The sequence below is a fragment of the Chanos chanos genome, chromosome 3 (genome assembly GCF_902362185.1).
Source record: "Chanos chanos chromosome 3, fChaCha1.1, whole genome shotgun sequence".
Classification (NCBI taxonomy): Eukaryota; Metazoa; Chordata; class Actinopteri; order Gonorynchiformes; family Chanidae; genus Chanos; species Chanos chanos.
The window spans coordinates 53229654-53248238 of NC_044497.1; the positions used below are offsets into that span (position 1 = coordinate 53229654).

Here is an 18585-nt window from a genome sequence, read left to right on the forward strand (position 1 = left end):
TGTGTGTGTGTGTGTGTTCACACGCATTCAGTTGAGTCCCTGCGTCATTTAACTGTACCCACCATTGTATCAGTGCCATTGTAACAGTGTGAAATTGAACAGTTTGTTCACTGAGCTCCTTCATAAGCGGCGCGTGTAATTACACCGACCATCTCTTGCCTTGTTTTCCTGTGCCTCTGAATGAAAAATACATAGAATCACATGGAGTAATCCAATGATTTCTCTCTCTCTCTCTCTCTCTCTCTCTCTCTAGTCTCACCTGTTTGTGCTGCAGCTGGTCCACAGGCCCTCTGTGCGCTCTGTCCTTCAGGGCCTGATGAAGAAGAGACTCTTGCCTGCGGAGCACTGTGTCACTAAGAGTAGGTTCAGGGAACTGTCAGTTCTCTTTTCATTGCCAGTGTGATGCATGCTGAAGGGGCGTCTCGAGTTAACCGGACGTGTGTGGAGCGTTTTTCTTTCTCTACACCCTCACGCGCACGCGTCTCGTGCGCGTTTTCCAGTCGCGCGTACGGAACGTACTTAGCCTTTTTCCCCCTCTGGTTCTCTTCCAGTCAAGAGGAACTTCAGCAGCGGGACCATCCCGGGAACTCCCGGCCTGAACGGCGAAGACGGCGTGGAGCAGACAGCCATCAAAGTGTCCCTGAAGTGTCCAATCACCTTCCGCCGTATCCAGCTCCCCGCCCGCGGCCACGACTGCAGACACATACAGGTGAGGTCTCCCCGTCGGGCTGGAAAAAACGATGTGCTTTCGTTGCGATCCCCAATTTAGGACGTTTTAGGACGGGTTGGAATTGACGGCCTCCAGCGGTTCAGAGTCCTTAATGTGAATTTATATCTGGTCGAGCTTTTTCGCGCACAAACTCAAATTAAAAATCTTTTTCTTCTTCTTCGTTCCTCTGCAGTGCTTTGACTTGGAATCTTACCTGCAGCTCAACTGTGAGAGGGGAACCTGGCGTTGTCCAGTGTGCAAGTAAGTCACACAGCCATTGTGTCAAATTTTTTTTTTTCCTTTGCTTTTTTTCGAGATAAAAATCATGTGTAAACAGTCTCAGTGTTTTAAACAAAAGCAGATTTCAGTTGCGTGTTATTTCCTTTTTTGCAGAAGTTCAGGAGTTGTCAAAGTTCACGAATTATTCCGTGCGAAGCAATGTTGTTCGTCCCCACTTGACACGTTGTGTATGCTTTGTTTTAAACAGTAAAACCGCTTTGTTGGAGGGGCTAGAAGTGGACCAGTACATGCTGGGCATTCTCATCTATATCCAGAAGTGAGTTTCCATATGTCATCTTTCACTGGCGTGGCTCATTCCAGAATGTTCCGCGACTCACAATGACTTTCCAGAGTCATAGTGTTTTCAGCTGTTCATACAATTCTTTCAAAGTCAACAAGTGTCACGTATGTGCTTGTTATGAGTGTGGAGGCAGCAATTACAGTCAGAAATCTAAAAATGTGCTCGTGGTTTTGACTTCGCTAAACATTGTCCTGTGTGATTTAGTTTGTAGCTGATGGTTTCTGAAGGCGCCTTTTTTTTTTTTTTTTTTTACCCCTCTCCGTTTATCTTCTCCCTTAGCTCGGACTATGAGGAAATCACCATTGACCCAGTATGCAGCTGGAAACCAGTTCCTGTGAAACCAGACCTGCATATTAAAGAGGACCCTGACGGCCCCGCCCTGAAACGCTGTCGCACCCTGAGTCCCAGTCACATGATTCTGCCCAGCGTCATGGAGATGATTGCCGCACTGGGGCCGGCCTCGTCGCCCTACCAGTCTGTGCCACAGGGTGGCAGTAGCAGCACACCAGACTATCCCAGCCAAGGTTGGAGGCCATTCTTGATCTTTGTTTGTTTGTTTGTTTGTTTGTTTGTTTTGGGAGAGACTGTAGTAGATGTGGTTATGCTCTTAATGTTTTCTGCATAAATGCTACAAAACTCTGACTAATAAGAATATTACCATTAAGTCACAGCTTACGGATTTCTGTCTGTTTGTTTTTGTTTTCGTTTTTTTGCCTCTTAGCTGGTTCAGGATACTCTAACCAGCCAAGCTTCCCAGACTTCCCTAATGCCCCCGGTACCCCGACCATGGGCGAGTTTTCCTCCGGCCCGCCGCCCCTCACCTACCAGTCCGACCTTCCGAGCGGACTGCTGACTCCTGAGAAACCGGTCGGACACCCGATGTCAGGGCAGGTAGGCGAAAAACGCACAGCTCAGCGCCACACCCCAAGAAGGGCACTGAAGGACTGTGTCATTTTCAGCATGAAGAGCAGCTTGGTTCACAGCCCATCGTCACGAGAGTGCACGTGCAACGACCTCTTTATTTAATCTGTCCCCGCACCCCGTTTCCTGCGTCGTAACAGCAAAAGTGTCATCGCTGATCGTGTAGCTTTGGTCGTCTTCTAGACTGATGCATTAACATGATCCCCTCACAGGCAGATTATTCTTAATTCACTTGCTAACAACTGAGCTGTACAAGGACTAAGCCACCGTGTGTGCGTGTGTGTGTGTGTGTTTTTAACTTGACAGGCCAAATTGGTAGCATCCCCAACTTTAAATACAATAACAGTTAGCAGACCGAAATGATTCTTAGATGTGGTTTAAAAAGATCAGTGTAACATTTTGCTCTGTCTGTCGTCCACGTATGGCGTGTGTGTGTGTGTGTGTGTGTGTGTGTGAGTTTAAGAGCTTTTCAGCGAGTTCTGGAGCCGACAGCATTGCCCCTTGCTGCACTGCTCTCTGTCACACACAGCTGCTCAAAAGTCTCCAGTTTGGTCAACAACTCAAATATATTAATCCTGTACATTCAGCCAAACATTCGCGCACACACACACACATACATACACGCACACACACACACACACAAATAGAGCTTGTGCAAAAAATATATATACCAAAAGGCTCTCCCACAGCTGTGTTAAAACTGTTTAACCTCCTCAGATTAGTCCCATTTCTCTTAACATCTTTTTCTCGTCCCTATAGATGCCCCATACTGGCCGTATGGACTCCTCCCATACTGTTCTTCAGCAACAACAACAACAGCAACAACAACAACAACAGCAACAGCAACAACAACAGCAGCAGCAGCAGCAGCAGGGTCTGCATGGCGGTTCTAATCTGGGACCTGGCGCACCCATGCACTCACGCAACCCCTCTCAGAACCCCAGGCTGCATGCCGAGAACTTCGGGCTCGGGGGCCCGACGGGACCAGGAGACGTGGCCGAGCCGGCTCTCGATGTACGTTCCGCCGAGTCATTTTGGTTTCTGTTTGTTTTGTTTGTTTGTTTGTTTGTTTATTTGTTTAACTTTATGGGTACATTTTTAGTGTCATATGACCAATGACCATATGGACTGACCCCCCCCCCCCCCCCCCCCCCCCCCCCCCCCCCCAGCTTCTCTGAACTAAATGTTATATTTATGGTTGTAGTTAACATGCGGTCTAAAGCAGCTCAGCATGCTTTTTGCTGTCGTTGTCGTTGTCGTCATCTTTCTCTGTCATTGTGAACCTACGTTATGTTGACATCTGCGAGAACTAACTGTCTCTAATTCTCCTCTTCGACACAGCTGCTCCCTGAACTGACAAACCCAGACGAGCTGCTGTCCTACCTGGGCCCGCCGGACCTCCCAAACAACAGCAACGACGACCTGCTCTCTCTGTTCGAGAGCAACTGAGCGACGACCCAGTACAGCAGCCCCCTCTCCATCATTCCTGCACCCCTGTCCTCAAAGAGACTCTTTACCCAGCATTCATTGAGTGAAGTGTAGCGTGCAGGGTGAGGGAGGGGGGAGAAGAGATAATAAAGAATATTTGATTTCTAATTTTTTTTTTTTTTTTTTGTGCGCCTCCTGTTCCCCTGAGACTGGAATGCACTAATTCTCGAGGGATGGTGCCGGAACAGCTTTTTTTTTTTTTTTTTTTTTTAAAAAAGAGACAGCAATGTTAAGTGCTGGTTGGCCTCTGAACTATGTCAAGATTTTATTGTGATTTTTATTTTAAAAGAGTCCCTTTCTTAGGACTTAATCCATCTAATTCCCATTGTTCTAAAACAAAACAAAACATACAGACACACACACACACGCGCACACGCACACACACTAACAATGCTCGTCTGAAGTCTGACTTGTGTTCGATTGAAAATTAGGTGGTCTGAGGAAAACAAGCCTCCCAGCTATTCTGAAAGTGTCAGTTATTCTCACTGAGATGAAGTTATGGGTTTTGTTTTTTTTTTCCATTTTAAGGAATGTTTTTAATCAATGTCAAAGTAGCACTGACAATTTTTTTGTTTGTTTGTTTGTTTCTTTCTTTCTTTCTGTTCAAATTCTGATCTCACTGATCCACAGTGGGGGGAAAATCAGAATTAATCATAGGCCCCTGTGCCACTCAAAAGTAATGTGATTCATGGAAGGCCAAAGTGATTTTGCTTTAACGAAATGAGAGATGACGTTTGGAACGCCACTGGATTTTGCAAAGATAAACTACAAGACACACAGACATGCCTTACCTCAACCGGTTCAACTTTAACCTCCCTTCTAGAAATACACAGGAAGATATTTTCTGTAACCCCCCCCCCTTACCCCCACCCCCACCTTTTTTTTTTTTTTGTATCAGTGGAACATCCCGCAGTACCTCAAAGCCATCACTACACTGTATTATGTGGGTTTTGGTTTGGCTGAGCTAAATCCACTTCACCGTTCACAATAAATCTTAGTGAAGGTTCTGAAATCTTTGAGGTAATCTCCGGTGGTTTGAAATGGATCACGGTCCACTGTACAGGTTCATATTTTGTACTTCCGACCTGTACAGGGAGGATTTGATAATTGATTATTTATGTAATCAAAGCATGTTTCAGACCTTTGTAATGATAACCTCAAAGAAATTATGTACAGTTCATCTTTCTTTTTTTCTCTTTTTACAGACCCCTTCCCCTGTTGTGTCAGTAAAAGAAGTGTTTAGAGGCATATACAAAAACAGAACTTTTGGATGAGGCTAAATAGGAAATCGTTTGCATGTGGGCTTTATCAGAAAGGTTGGGGAGTTAGGACAAATGACTCGAGTGAGTTAATGTTAGAAGCACACACCTTCAGCCACACCCAAGAGTGTTTTGGCACCCCCCCCTCCCACCCATCCCACTTTCTACCCTCAAAGGCCTGTCTGTCTTTTGGGCTTGTTTTTGTCTGTCCTGTTTTCTTTAAAAACTGTCTTCCTGCTCACGCTGGCTTGGATCCATGGTGTTCTTCAGATGTCTGTGATGCCCGTTTTAGACAAGACAACAGCCAGTGCCAACTAACCATCTTCTTTAAACTTTTTATTTCTTCTACTCTACGTTCGATTCTGAACATGCAAATTAAAAAAATTCCCCACCCCACCCCAACAGTCACACACACACTCACACACACACACACACTCTCACTCACACTCAAAGCCTTTCTGAAGCCAAAACAGAAAGGGTTCATGCTTTCCCCTGTGAGGTTTGTTTCTATGAATGGCAAATGAGCACCACATCATGGAATGGACTAATGCAGAAGCTTGTTACTGACAGGAAAAAAAAACATGACAGAGGTTTTGAAAATATGTACAGATATAGGACTATTATTGTTACAGATATGATTTTTTTTTCTTTCTCTGCCCTTGTTTAAAAAAAAAAAAAAAAAAAGAAAGAAAATGAAGAAAAAAAAACCTTTCACACACAAATGCTCATTAATGACAGACCTGTTTCAAATGTTCATACAGTCGTTATACGTTCATTAAGTGTTCATTTCAAACGCTCATTTAATGACACGTGTTTTCCTTACACCCCCCCCCCCCCACACACACACTGTTCACTCTCTGTGCTCTCTTCATATGTAGATGTGCAGAGAGTGGTGAGTTCCACCGTTCTGTTTCCCTGTCTTGATTATTTATGATGGCTGTCTTCTGGACATTGTCAGCTGTGTGCAGATTGTATGATAAAAATCCAGGGCATCAGGAGTTTAATGGATGTGCAATTTTTTTTTTTTTGGAAGACATTTGTGTATCATACAATTTTATCTTTAATTATTGTTATTATAATAATTATAAAGATAATTGGTGATCCTGTATGCATCTCTCTTATGTGTGTTATCTAGCAGAGTTTATTTGTTAAAAAAAAAAAAAGAAAAAAAGTTGAATTCACTATGAGATCTGTGACAATGAAGCTTTTCAATAAGAGAGTTGAAAGACTAACTTGAGACCAGCACTGAGTCACATTTACTGTTAATCAAACTGTTTTAAATGTTTGACTGTCGTGTTGGTGAATCTTTAAGTTCTGACAATTGAATTAAAGCTGTAAAATTGAAATCATTTTTTTTTCTAAAGATGTGAAAGATTTCCATTATGTTTTTTTAAGTAAAGATTTAAGCCCCGTTTCGTTTGATCTGGGTTATTTGTAACGAAGAGGAAGGCTCACTGGGTATTTTTTCCATCTCCATAGACATGCCCGCTGGTTGCACAATATCAGCTGCATCACACATTGGAGTACCACAGTATATACCCTTAAAAGGCGGAATCCGTTGTTTAAAATACACGTGCTGCGAAGAAACAATGAACATTCATAAAATAATGAAATTCGTTGGGTTAACCATAAATTGGTACTACTTATATATGTAGTTTAGGGACGCTTAAGAAATATCTCGCTTTGAACCTCTTCCTAATCGCCACTAACTGGTAGTTAAACATACACGATCTCCAGTAAATTTCCACCACAATGGAAACCTGGTCTTGTAGAGAAATCGCCCCACCGATTGTGCTGTAATGGCGAATTTAGTTGCTGGGAACCGCCCTCGTAAGCATCGGAAGGCATTATCGACCCGCGCGAATGTCAGTGCACCTCCCTCACATGGTTCCCTTTTAGTTTATTGCACAGAATCTCAAGTCGTCATATAGGGTGGCAACGATTGGTTAGGTCCTATGTCAATCACATGCACTCGCTCTGAATTTCGCGGATCTAGCGAATGTGCTCGATGTCAGAACCTTGCAGTAATACATGCAGCTGCGACGCCTCTAATTGGATAAGCTTCACGCCATTCAACTGTTCGGACATCTTCATAGGCTCTACTGGAACGAAGGCTTCCTTTACGATTCTATATATCCCGTTTTCACTGTTACGCTTTTTTTGTCCCGTTAAGACGCGGCAGAGTGATTGATTCAGAATATTTCCGCAATAATTGCTAATACGAATTTAAATTTATCATGGCAAACCCCAAAGTTTTTTTTGACATCACTATGGATGGAAACCCTGCAGGTAGAATTGTTATGGAGGTAAGGCGTTAAAAAGTCTGCTCCACGTCTGTGACACTTGTACTCGGGAAAATGCATGTGAATCCGTTTGTCTTGCAAGTAGTTTTTAAAAAATCTTAATAAATCGAATGGCTGATCGTCTGTTGATTCTACTATATATGTACTTTCATTCAATGTTCTTTGGGGGGGTTGAGACCCTTATGTAATTTAGAAAGACTTAGATGTTACAGTGAAATATATCTTAATTCATAAAATATTTGTATGGAAATATACCTACGGCAGTATGCGCATTCACCGGTTGCGGATTTTCCCTCCTTTCCCTCCCTCTTTTTTTCTTTTTAGAAATCTCAGTTCAGGTGAACCACAGCCTGTTACAGTGTAGCCAACAGAGATCTCCAAAACGTGATTCTTAGCAAGCTAAAGTTGGGTGAATACCCGTATCACTGTTTCCTCTTGAAATCGGTTACATTAATTTCAGGAGGTTGCTATGGTTGTCCGTCTCCTACTGACTACACGTCGTAGACTTGAAAGATCACACGCTGTTCTGTTGTTGCTCTTTATGTCAGTCTGCGTTTGTCAAAGCTTTGGAACAACAAATACTTGTGCACACATTTTTAATAGACGCCATTTTCGCCTTTATTTTTTCATAGCGCAAGATGCCATTTTGAAAAAAAAGGGAGGGGTGGCGAGTTGTATTCCCAAGAAAACTTGATAGCGTGTGCATCATCTTAGTGCTAACCTTTACATTTGTATGTAAAGAGGCATTGCTCTGGGGTTACATTTAGGTTTCTGCATTACACTCGGCAGCATTTTCTCTGTTATGATTTTAGGATTTAAATCGCTTTGATTATTTTTTTTGTTTGTTTCCTTTTCCCCCTTTGCTGATTCATAATATGTCATCCCAGATGATGTTCATTAAGATAAATAAAATGAGATCCCCAGTTACTTAAAAGAAGGAAATTTGTCTGGTACGAGAGCCGGGGACCATTTGATTTTTATGTGCAGTGTAACCGGCGTCAGAATCCGAACAGTGCGCCGCGCTGCAGTATGTGGTCATTCACCGAATGGCAAGCGGTTAGGCTATGAACCCCGCTCTGTAACTTGCGCCTTTGCGTGTAATTGTATTTTAGCGGTCTGTGGATACATGAGATAGCTCCTACGCCCCTAATCGACATTCTTAAAGAAGCTGTTGCTGCGATTATTCTAAAGCAAGCCGCAATATTTGTGTCTATTCTTTGTTTTTCAGCCGCGAGTGGAAAAGTACAGTTTTAACTACTATTTGCACTGCCACTGTGTTATTTTCTGATTGTTCAATAGTAAGTGACATGCACGACATTTAAAAGTGAACAGTACGTGAACTGGTTATTGTGTAGGTCTGCGTTTTCCTCAAAAAAATTTACCGGGAACACTGCGTGCCTTAAAAGGGTAGTCTAGTACCCACATGGACGTGGTGGAAGTACTGTAGTAATGCAGTGGGTGTGGTTGAAGGCAATGGTGGGTGGGAATAACACATCTATGGGATATCCCGCATTTTGTAGGCCTATGTACACTCTGCACCCAAGCGAACTGTTTTATTTTTCTCTATGTAATGGATTGAAATTTGTGTTCCATATGTAGCTATTCAGTCAGTGGTAAATTATCCTTAATGACTGAGGCAAGTTTTTGAAGATCGCTTATTCTTAGTCACAATATTTTGTTGATGAATTATTCTAACCAGTGTCTCATGTCTAGCCTAAAGCACTCCTCATTCAAAACATCCATTCTTAGTGACAGAGGCCTTTAGAACTATTAACTGAACATAGGTGAACATAATTAAGTGTTTTTTTTTTCTCTCTCTTCATTTTCTCCTTTCTTTCAAAACAGTTGAGGGCAGATGTTGTTCCCAAGACTGCTGGTAAGTTCTTTTTTTCTCAAGTTTGTGTAAATAATTTTAGTTAAAGTCATGTTGCTTATACTCTTGTTAGGGCACTAAGATCCTTATGTTCTTTTACAGAGAACTTCCGGGCCCTCTGCACTGGAGAAAAGGGTTTTGGCTACAAGGGTTCTGGGTTCCACCGTGTCATCCCTAAGTTCATGTGCCAAGTGAGCCTTGAAAGCATTTACTGTTTAAACTTTGGCAAAAATTAGGTTGACATTCAAACTGCAGAGGTTGCATAGACAATGAGACAAGAGTGGACGCAGAAAGAAACCATGCTTTGAGTGAGTGAGGAAATGGTGGTGTTTGTAAAACAGATTCGATTTGATAAAGATGAGACATGCTTGGTTAAAAGAGTCAAGCTTATGGGTTTTACGTTGAGCTGAAGAAAAGCTCTTGCCACACATTTGTCTGTTCCCTGTTTAGACGTTGTCTCCAGTAGGTTAGATTTATGACACTGGACTTTTTAACTTATTAAATATGGTTGTAACTCTTTTTGTCCACAGGGTGGCGACTTCACCAATCATAATGGAACTGGGGGCAAGTCTATCTATGGGAACAAGTTCGAGGACGAGAACTTTGAACTGAAACATGAAGGAATGGGCACCCTGTCCATGGCCAATGCCGGACCTAATACCAACGGTTCACAGTTCTTCATCTGCACTGCAGACACTGCTTGGTAAGATTCTCTCTCTCTCTCTCTCTCTCTGTGTTTGTAGGTGCTATTTAAGGTGATCTTTGTTTAGCTCCCCTAAGGTCATTGTGTTCTGATGAAATAAAAAGGTTATGGTTCAACATTTCAGCTAGATTTGTATAAACATCACTTCCATTTTAATTGTTTTGTTTCTTCATTGAATTAATTAGGGGTGGGAATTACTACAGAGGCGACGATACAATACTGTCACAATATTTGGGCCACGATATGATATTGCGATTTTTTTTTTTTTTTACATTCTATGATACAGCAGGTATCGCAATTCGATTTTGCGATACAATGGAATTTATTTCTCCCACATATTATTAAAATGCATTATAAGTCACAAGGAAAATAACACACGACTTGGGTCATCTCACTTGAATCTCCCTATTTAATTCTGTGAACAAAATTATCTACCGTACTTTTTGTGAATAGTACAAGGTGCACTGATTTTGGAGTTGTGGATTTTGCCGGTTTCACCTCCTCGTCCGGGTAACTCCAGGTGGAACCTTGTGGGATGAGCCCCTCGAGCTGGCTGTATTTCCAGAGTATTTGATTTTCACGTTGCGCGTCAAGCTCATTATTCGCTGTATTTTGGAGGCCGAAATAAAGCCACACTCTTGACTTGAAAGAGACGGCCTATTACGTACAAGAGTCTCTGCAGCCATCTTGGCGACTCTGACTTCCTTTCCAATGTCTGCTGTGACGCAAGAGAAGAATGAGGTCTTGTGCCATCTTGTGGACTTCAGAAGCAATGTTATTAGAGTAGACGTATGTACCAAAATAAAAGTATATTAAATAAATTTCAAAAGTTATAAAATAATATTAAATAAATAAATACTGATACTTGGCGCTGCTGTATCGATATAACATTGTGCCGAAAAACATCGCGATATTCCACTGTATTGATTTTTTTTTCTACCACCTCTAGAATGAATCCACAAGTCCTGTTTTACTTATGTATGCTTGACTTAAAATTTAAATAGCAGACATGGAGGCGTTTGCTTGACCAGTTCAACAGTAAACTGAAGCTCTGCTGTCAGCAAGATAACTGTTCAGATAAAATGATTAAAATATTTTCCTCTCAGGTCTTCAATACTTACGTATTTGGTCCGTTTCTCTTGCTGTGTAGGCTGGATGGAAAACACGTCGTGTTTGGAAAGGTCGTTGACGGCCTTGACGTGGTGAAGAAGATTGAAAGTAAAGGAAGCAACAGTGGAAAGTGCTCCGCCAAGGTGATCATCGCAGACTGCGGTCAGCTCTGAAACCCCACCGTGTCCTTCCTCTCACCACCCCCCCCCCCCCCCCCCCCCCCCCCATATCACTGGCATTCCCAAACATCTAGATTTTTGCTTTCCTTTGCCTTTTTTTTTTTTTTTAAACATTTCTCTCCTTAGCAAAAAAAAAAAAAAATGTTTGTCCCATATATCATGGCCTTGTTTTGTGCATTTTAAATGTCCAGCAGGACCACATTTGTTAAACAAAATATGGATTAAAGAGACCGAGATCCTTTTAAAGATATGACGTTTTTTTTTGTTTTGTTTTATGTTTGTTTCGTTTTTATTTTTTATCTGTTTGAACAGATTGCTCCATTCAGTTATTTACTCAGAATATGCGAACAGCTTCCAGGCCTTCACATCAAAAGGTGCAAAATGTCATTCTTGTTATCCTGAAAGCATACACAAAGGGGTTATTAAAATCTGATTGGTTATCACTGATTGCGGCTGCATTTCTGTCTACATCGCCGGCATTCAGCCTGAACAAAAAAAAGAATGTTGTTTCCCCATGAGATGCTCACTGACTGCTTAAGAGACTTGAATGAGTTGAGACCCTGATTTGTCCTTCAGTGAGAGTGTTCGGCTTTGATCAACGTAGGCCTCTCGAAAAAGCCTGAACGTGATCGAAAATACTCGATTGCTGGCGGCCGCCTACGTCAGTTCGTCCAGTAAATTGCCCAGGCTGTGTGTGTGTTCCAGGGGGGTAGTAATCGTTCTGTTACACATAGGACACACGCCACGTACCTCCAACCACTTAACCAAACACCTGTAGGATACACATACTCATCACTTCAGGTGTAGAAACTCAAAGCATTCAATTCTAAAAAAAAAACTTCATTTCACTTTGCTTATGATTACACGTATTAATGGCTGATGAATCATGCAGAGGTTCTAGCTTTTTTTTGAACATAGGGCAGATGGCAGCAAACATCTGTTTTGAAGACCAGATTATACATTTATACAGAGGATTCGCGTGAGACATGGGATATTGAATGATCACTATCTGTGTGGAGAGCGTCTTTAGAAATGACCTTTTATGAAAAGCGTGTCCACATGGTAACACCCCGAGCTCATCTTTTAATTGGAATTCCTCCAAACACACAGCACATTGTTGCTGAAGCAGAGAGAGATAGAGAGAAAAAGAAGAGGACAGTTGGAGGGCCAGTTACTACACTGACAACGGTTTAGGTTCTCATAAAATAGGAATGAAAGGATTACGGTGGATGGCGGTTGAATACATCTAATGAACAGATACACAGAAAAAAAGAAAAACTGAAGGAACCTTACCTCCTTTATATCTGACCTCGTTGCTTCATCCTTGAGCTCAACCTATAAAATTATTAACATAGATCATTAAACCTAACTCTTAGAGTATAGGATAAGTCTTCTAACATGCTGCTAAATAAGTTATAATAAGAATCGGTTAAATGAGTGTTGTAGAGAACTTTGTTAAAAAGCTTACCATCCTAAAACCAGATCTTTCACTCTGAGCCTGGAGCCTCAATCTCCTGAAGAAAGAAAAGCATATGCGTGTGAATATATATATATATATATATATATATATATATATATATATATATATATATAAAGAGACGTGTTTTTAAATGCCTCTAGATTGCTTCTTATCAACATTCTTCAGACATAAATATGTAGTAAGTCTGAACCACAAATGCCCCATCCACTTTGTTTACATCAGGTTTTTACTTTCTTCCAAGGTATCCAATTGAGAATATGGTTTTATTTTTTACCGGATCCCAGAGTATTCACCGAAAGTCCACCCTTAATGCTGTGGAGAATATAATGTGTTTAAAAGCCCTGCACTGAAGTCTTTTTAAGGAGGGCAATGAGTCAGAACCCTTCGCGAAGACTACCAGACAGTGTTTTTGTACAGCCCATTGATTTAATTCTTCAAACCATACAACCACATCAGGTCTGGAGATCTGGATTCTTCTAGGCATACCCTCCGCAACCGCTTTCTCTCTCCATTTAGCTCTATGTATAGCTCTGTGTTTAGTGTTCAGTCTAAAATAACACTAGGAACAAAATGAGGGGGTTGATAATGATCGTTGCTGAATTGTTTGAGTAAGGAAGTATTTCAGGCTAGAGGAAGTTCTCCTGTGTACACGGTTCCTCAACGACATTGTTAACACAAGGAGAGGGAATGGGTTTGAAGCAATGACATATAAGCTGGTTTGGCCAACGTGTTGAATACACAGTAAGTATGTCATCTTAGTTCGGCACCTTCATCATCCAGACATACCTTCAAATATCAGGCCATTGTTCTTATACTAACAACTTCACTATAAAGAAATCTGTATACTAGCCATTAACCCCTGAAAGCCTGCATTTGCTCATCCTGTAAAGATGCGTGGTTTAAATATTGCAGAACACAAGGTAAATTAAGCTTCAGCAAACACTCCTCTCACCTTACAAAGTAGCAGCAAAGTACAAGACTCAGTAGGAAGATGAATATTCCAGAACCATAGATGAGTATGTACATGTTCGAAGGGAGATCCCAATAGGTGATGGAAGACATGACCCTTAAGCCCTCACCTCTGGATCCCTGTCCCACACTATGTCTGCAGAAGAGGAGAAGCATTCAGTTATACAATATATGAAGTGCAGGCTTCAGCCAAATACGGTGTCATCTGGCATCAGCCATTACATCGTCCTCCAGAAGACCAAAGAAAACTATCAAGGTGTTCAAACTGCAAATTGAACTATTCTATTCTGCAAACTAAAGGGTTGTGTGAATGTATGAATGTAGTAAGCATAAATGTTTAAAGTACTCTCTTACAGTTTAAAACAATAAATATAGAGCATACCTACAACTTCACAGTGAAATTTAAAAAACATTGTTTATGTCCTAAATAAATACAGTAATTGCTGAATACCGAAACATTTTCACTGAGGGTTCTTTTACCATGGCAAATGGTGTAATAAACAAATTTTAGGACATGAACTGTGGAACTACACTGTGTTGTATCTACTAGTACTAATAGATGAAATAAGTATTTAATTCATAACAAAATAACTTGTTACCAACTGGAAGATGATAATGACGACGATGATGTTTAACATCACTTTATAATGACAGGGAATGAACGTAATAAGTTCTATTTTCTAAAGAAACTGAACAAAAAACGCGAATACCCTATCATCATATAACATAATAAGTTTACTCACCTTGGCTGAACGGCGCGTTCATCAAATTAGTGTGTTATTCCTCATTATCAGCTTTCGATGTATGTTGCTATCAGAGCATCGCAGATAGTTTCTTATGACAATTCTGGAAAGTGAATTCGTATTTCTGTATATCTGTAAGTCACTGAATAAACGTTATCAGTGATACGACTGTAATGCCAGTCCTTCAGTCCAGAAACGTTTGGCTTTGTGCACCTAGCTCCATGGACACAGGGAAGTAATGCTTCCTTACATGTGAAGACATCTCCTTGGCTTTATTATCCCGCCCAAAATTTGGGAGACCTCTGGACGAACCGATCTTGTTTCATGACGAACACTCTACGTAGAGAAGTTACTTATAGCGCCAGCAAAAGGAACTTCTTGATATTGCGAGATTAGAGCCCATATTTGTGTTGAAGGAGACGCCGGAGCACAAACCGGACAAGTTTATATTCTGTTGTGACATGACTGACATTACGATTTTTCACAAACTCTCTTTTCACATAGCGGTAACTGTATACGGACCGAACAAAATTTTGACACACATGAACATCCTTTGGCATTTGTCTTTGAACTTATTCACAATGTAGATTTTGGCCAAAAAATGTACTGACAGTGGACTTGAGACTAACAAACGCAATGAGTGCGATGTTTGAGACCTTGCTTATGCACGACAGTTTCTCGTACACCTTCCCTCACACATAGGCGAACTTTGTCTGTATCATTTGCTATTAGATTACAGTTGAGTCACTGTGGCGAATGTTCTGGAAAAATAAATAATTTTAGTTTCAATTCGATTTTTCGTGATGTGTTAAAAGCAGTCATTTCGAGTAGGACTTGTAGATGTTATTGTGTTCATTAAACTGCTTCTTAATATTGCTCCGTGTTTTGTCAAAATTTGTTTTATTTAAACAAGTGCTGTAATGATGACAGCGGCTGCTCATCCGTATTTGTGCCAACCAAAGCAGGGAAAAAATCCATAGTAGCACACTGTTGGCCTGGATGTGGTGATAATAAATACTTTGCTCGCATGAGGGCAATGGACAAGACTTGGGAGGGCTTTCTTTATTCAAAATAGCTACACGTTAAATAAAGTCCAGTCAAATAAGTATTCTGGTTTAATTTCCCTGTAGGACAACAGTTGACGTTTTCAGTGACACGCTTTGTATGTGGTTTCAACGTACGACCACTGCTTGATACACGCAGTGAGAAGCACAGTGGAATCGTAGACCGCCCTTTACTACCATCTAGTGGTGCAAAATACGAACGACTACTATTGCGCCAACCCAGAGTAGCCTCTAGAACAGGGATGGGCAAATCCGGTCCTGTAGGGCCATGGTCCTGCTGTTTTTCTTGTCGGCCAACTAAATACAGTCTCTGATTGGCTGAAGAGCATGACCACCTGTTTTCAAAGTGAAAATCAACAGGTAGCTAAGAGGTGAAAACAAAAACCGGCAGGACACCGGCCCTCCAGGACTGGATTTGCCCCCCCTCCCCCGCTCTAGAAAAAAATAGACGCCGTATTAGAGAGTATAAAATTAATTAATGAACTTAATGCAAATGGGGGGAAAAGTATTATTTTACTCATGTCTCATAAAAGTACATTTACATATGGCCAAGAGGAAAGTGCGTTAAATGAAAGCGTTTAAAGGGTAGCCCCAGTAATGCTGGTTTGTATGCGTCTTCAACAAGTAGCTCATCAGCGTATCACATGAATGGAGCAGTGGAGTGCCCTCAGGGCAAGCAAGGCAAGCACTGCTTGCCCAATTTTCCTACGCAAAAATAAATGTCAAAAGGTGTTTTTCTTAAGAGTGATCATTTTCTACGAACATGTACAATACACAATCTACTACTGTCTATTTTAATACATTTCTCCCACGACCCACCCACTGCCCTCTTGTGGCGTTTTCGCTGTGCTTCTCTGCCAAGAATAAACTGCGTTTGCCTCAGCTCGTTAAACTCAACGGCGGATCTGTTCAGTGACGTCATGGGTCTCGTTGAAAAGTGTAGGCGAAGTCAAGCAGTTTTAAAATCGCTTGCCCTGTCCTGACATCAGTTTTGCATTAAAAGTTTGAAAACACACACACACACACACGCCTGCGTATTGCGACGGTGCGATGACGCTATGGGATAACTAGCCAACTAGCATGCTACTTTTAGTGATGTCTCCACTGGGCTATCTACAATTGATGTTAGACAGCTAACAGCAGAAACACAGGAAAGGCAAGTTTTGTTGAAACTGCTTGCCCTGTTCTGAGATCAGTTGTGTATTTGTGTCCTGTGTTGGGTGGTAAAACGATTGAAACTGTCTATTGATAGAGACTGTCATCCACTAGACAATTTAACAGCATTTTTACAGGATTGAACAAAGCTGTATATGGCGACAGTACGTTCCATCCATCCGTGGTGGCAGCAGGCTGAGGAGGGTAGCCAAGACATCCCTTTCCCTGGCTACATCCACCAGCTCCTCCTGGGGGATCTCAAGGCATTCCCAGGCCAGCCGAGATATATAATTCTCCTAACGTGTCCTGGGTCTGCCCCGGGGTCTCCTCCTAGTTGGTCGTGCCCAGAACACCTCCACAGGGAGGCGCCCAGGAGGCATCCTGACTAGGTGCCCGAACCACCTCAACTGGCTCCTTTCAATGCAGCGGCTCTACTCCGAGCTCCTCCCGGGTGTCTGAACTCCTAACCCTATCCCTAAGGGTGCGCCCAGCCACCCTGCGGAGGAAGCTCATTTCCGCCGCTTGTATCCATGATTCTTTTGGTCACTACCCAGAGCTCGTGACCATAGGTGAGGGTTGGAACAAAGATCGACTGGTAAATTGAGAGCCTTGCCTTTAGACTCAACTCCTTCTTCACCATGATGGTCCGGTACAACGACTGCATGACTGCCGCCGCCGCCCCGATCCACCTGTTGATCTCCCGCTCCATTTTACCCTCACTCGTGAACAAGACCCCGAGATACTTGAACTCCTCCACTTGGGGCAGTAACTCAGTCCCAACTTGGAGGGGGCAAGCCATATTTTTCCGGCATAGGACCATGGCTTTGGACTCGGAGGTGCTGATCCTCATCTCCACCGCTTTACGTTCGGCTGCAAACTGTCCCAATGCGTGCTGGAGGTCACAGTTTGATGAGGCCAACAGTCCCACATCATCTGCAAAAAGCAGAGATGCAGTCATTAGGTCATTGTACTGGACACCCTCCTCACCCTGACTGTGCCTTGAAATCCAGTCCATGAAAATAAAGAACAAGACTGGAGACAAGGTACAGCCCTGATGGAGTCCAACACTCAATGGGAACGAGTTTGACTTCGTGCCGAGAATACAGACACAGCTCTCACTGCGGATATACAGGGACTGAATGGCTCGCAGCAGCGAACCTGGCGCCCCATACTCCCGCAGTACCCCCCACAGGACACCCCGGGGAACACGATCATAAGCCTTCTCCAGATCCATAAAACACATGTAGACTGGATTGGCAAACTCCCATGATCACTCCAGTATCTGTGCAAGGGTGAACAGCTGGTCTGCTGTTCCACGGCCAGGACGGAATCCATATTGTTCCTCCTGGATCCAAGGTTCGACAATCGGCTGTAGTCTCCTTTCCAGTACCCTGCAGTAGGCTTTCCCAGGGAGGCTGAGCAGTGTGATACCCCGATAACTGGAGCACACTCTCCAGTCCCCCTTTTTAAAAATGGGGACCACCATCCCCATCTGCCACTCCACAGGCACTGTCCTTGACTCCCACGCAACCTTGAAGAGGCATGTCAGCCATGACAGCCCAACAACATCCAAAGCCTTCAGCATTTCAGGGCGGATCTCATCCACTCCTGGCACCTTGCCACTGCGGAGTTTCCTAACTGCCCCAGTGATCTCTGCCAGAGAGATGGGTGACGACCCTCCTGAATCTTCTGGCCCTGCCTCCTCTGTGGGGGGCGTCTTGGTCAGGTTTAGGAGCTCCTCAAAGTGTTCCTTCCATCATCTGACCACATCTTCAGTTGAGGTCAGAACCTCCTCGTCCCTGCTGAGAACAGCCTGGACAAGGCCCTGCCTGCCCCCCCTGAGTCGCCTGACGGTTTGCCAGAACCTCTTTGAGGCTTCTCCCTCGGGATCAGGGAGAAGCTCCTCCGGAGGTGTGAGTTGAAAATTTTCCGGACAGGGTCCTCAGCCAGCTGTTCCCAGTTCACCCTCACTATGCGCTTGGGTTTACCAGGTCTGTCCGGCAGCCTCCCCCGCCATCTGATCCAACTCACCACCAGGTGGTGATCAGT

The 18585-nt window shown here is 42.9% G+C and overlaps 2 protein-coding genes across 2 annotated transcripts in view; both read left to right on the forward strand.

The window, feature by feature from the left end:
- The window catches only part of zmiz2 (zinc finger, MIZ-type containing 2), a 30940-nt gene extending 27179 nt beyond the window's left edge, over positions 1 to 3761 (forward strand). The window contains exons 12-19 of the mRNA XM_030768346.1: positions 254 to 359; positions 552 to 709; positions 903 to 970; positions 1197 to 1265; positions 1569 to 1813; positions 2011 to 2180; positions 2970 to 3224; positions 3552 to 3761. Coding sequence (XP_030624206.1) covers positions 254 to 359; positions 552 to 709; positions 903 to 970; positions 1197 to 1265; positions 1569 to 1813; positions 2011 to 2180; positions 2970 to 3224; positions 3552 to 3659 — 1179 coding nt within the window. The 3' untranslated portion in view covers positions 3660 to 3761. The remainder of the gene's footprint in view (positions 1 to 253; positions 360 to 551; positions 710 to 902; positions 971 to 1196; positions 1266 to 1568; positions 1814 to 2010; positions 2181 to 2969; positions 3225 to 3551) is intronic.
- Positions 3762 to 7139: 3378 nt separating this feature from the next.
- Positions 7140 to 11145, forward strand: ppiab (peptidylprolyl isomerase Ab (cyclophilin A)). Its single transcript, XM_030768340.1, has 5 exons — positions 7140 to 7263; positions 9106 to 9136; positions 9236 to 9324; positions 9664 to 9836; positions 10987 to 11145. The coding sequence occupies exons 1-5, from the start codon at positions 7195 to 7197 to the stop codon at positions 11117 to 11119; spliced, it is 495 nt and encodes a 164-aa protein (XP_030624200.1). The 5' UTR covers positions 7140 to 7194; the 3' UTR covers positions 11120 to 11145.
- Positions 11146 to 18585: the final 7440 nt, after the last annotated feature.

Coding starts and splice junctions, on each gene's coding strand:
- ppiab (XM_030768340.1), top strand. CDS start 7,195: ATGGCAAACCCCAAAGTTTTTTTTGACATCACTATGGATGGAAACCCT. Junction 7,264..9,105: donor CAGGTAGAATTGTTATGGAG/GTAAGGCGTTAA, acceptor CTTTCAAAACAG/TTGAGGGCAGATGTTGTTCC. Junction 9,137..9,235: donor TGTTGTTCCCAAGACTGCTG/GTAAGTTCTTTT, acceptor GTTCTTTTACAG/AGAACTTCCGGGCCCTCTGC.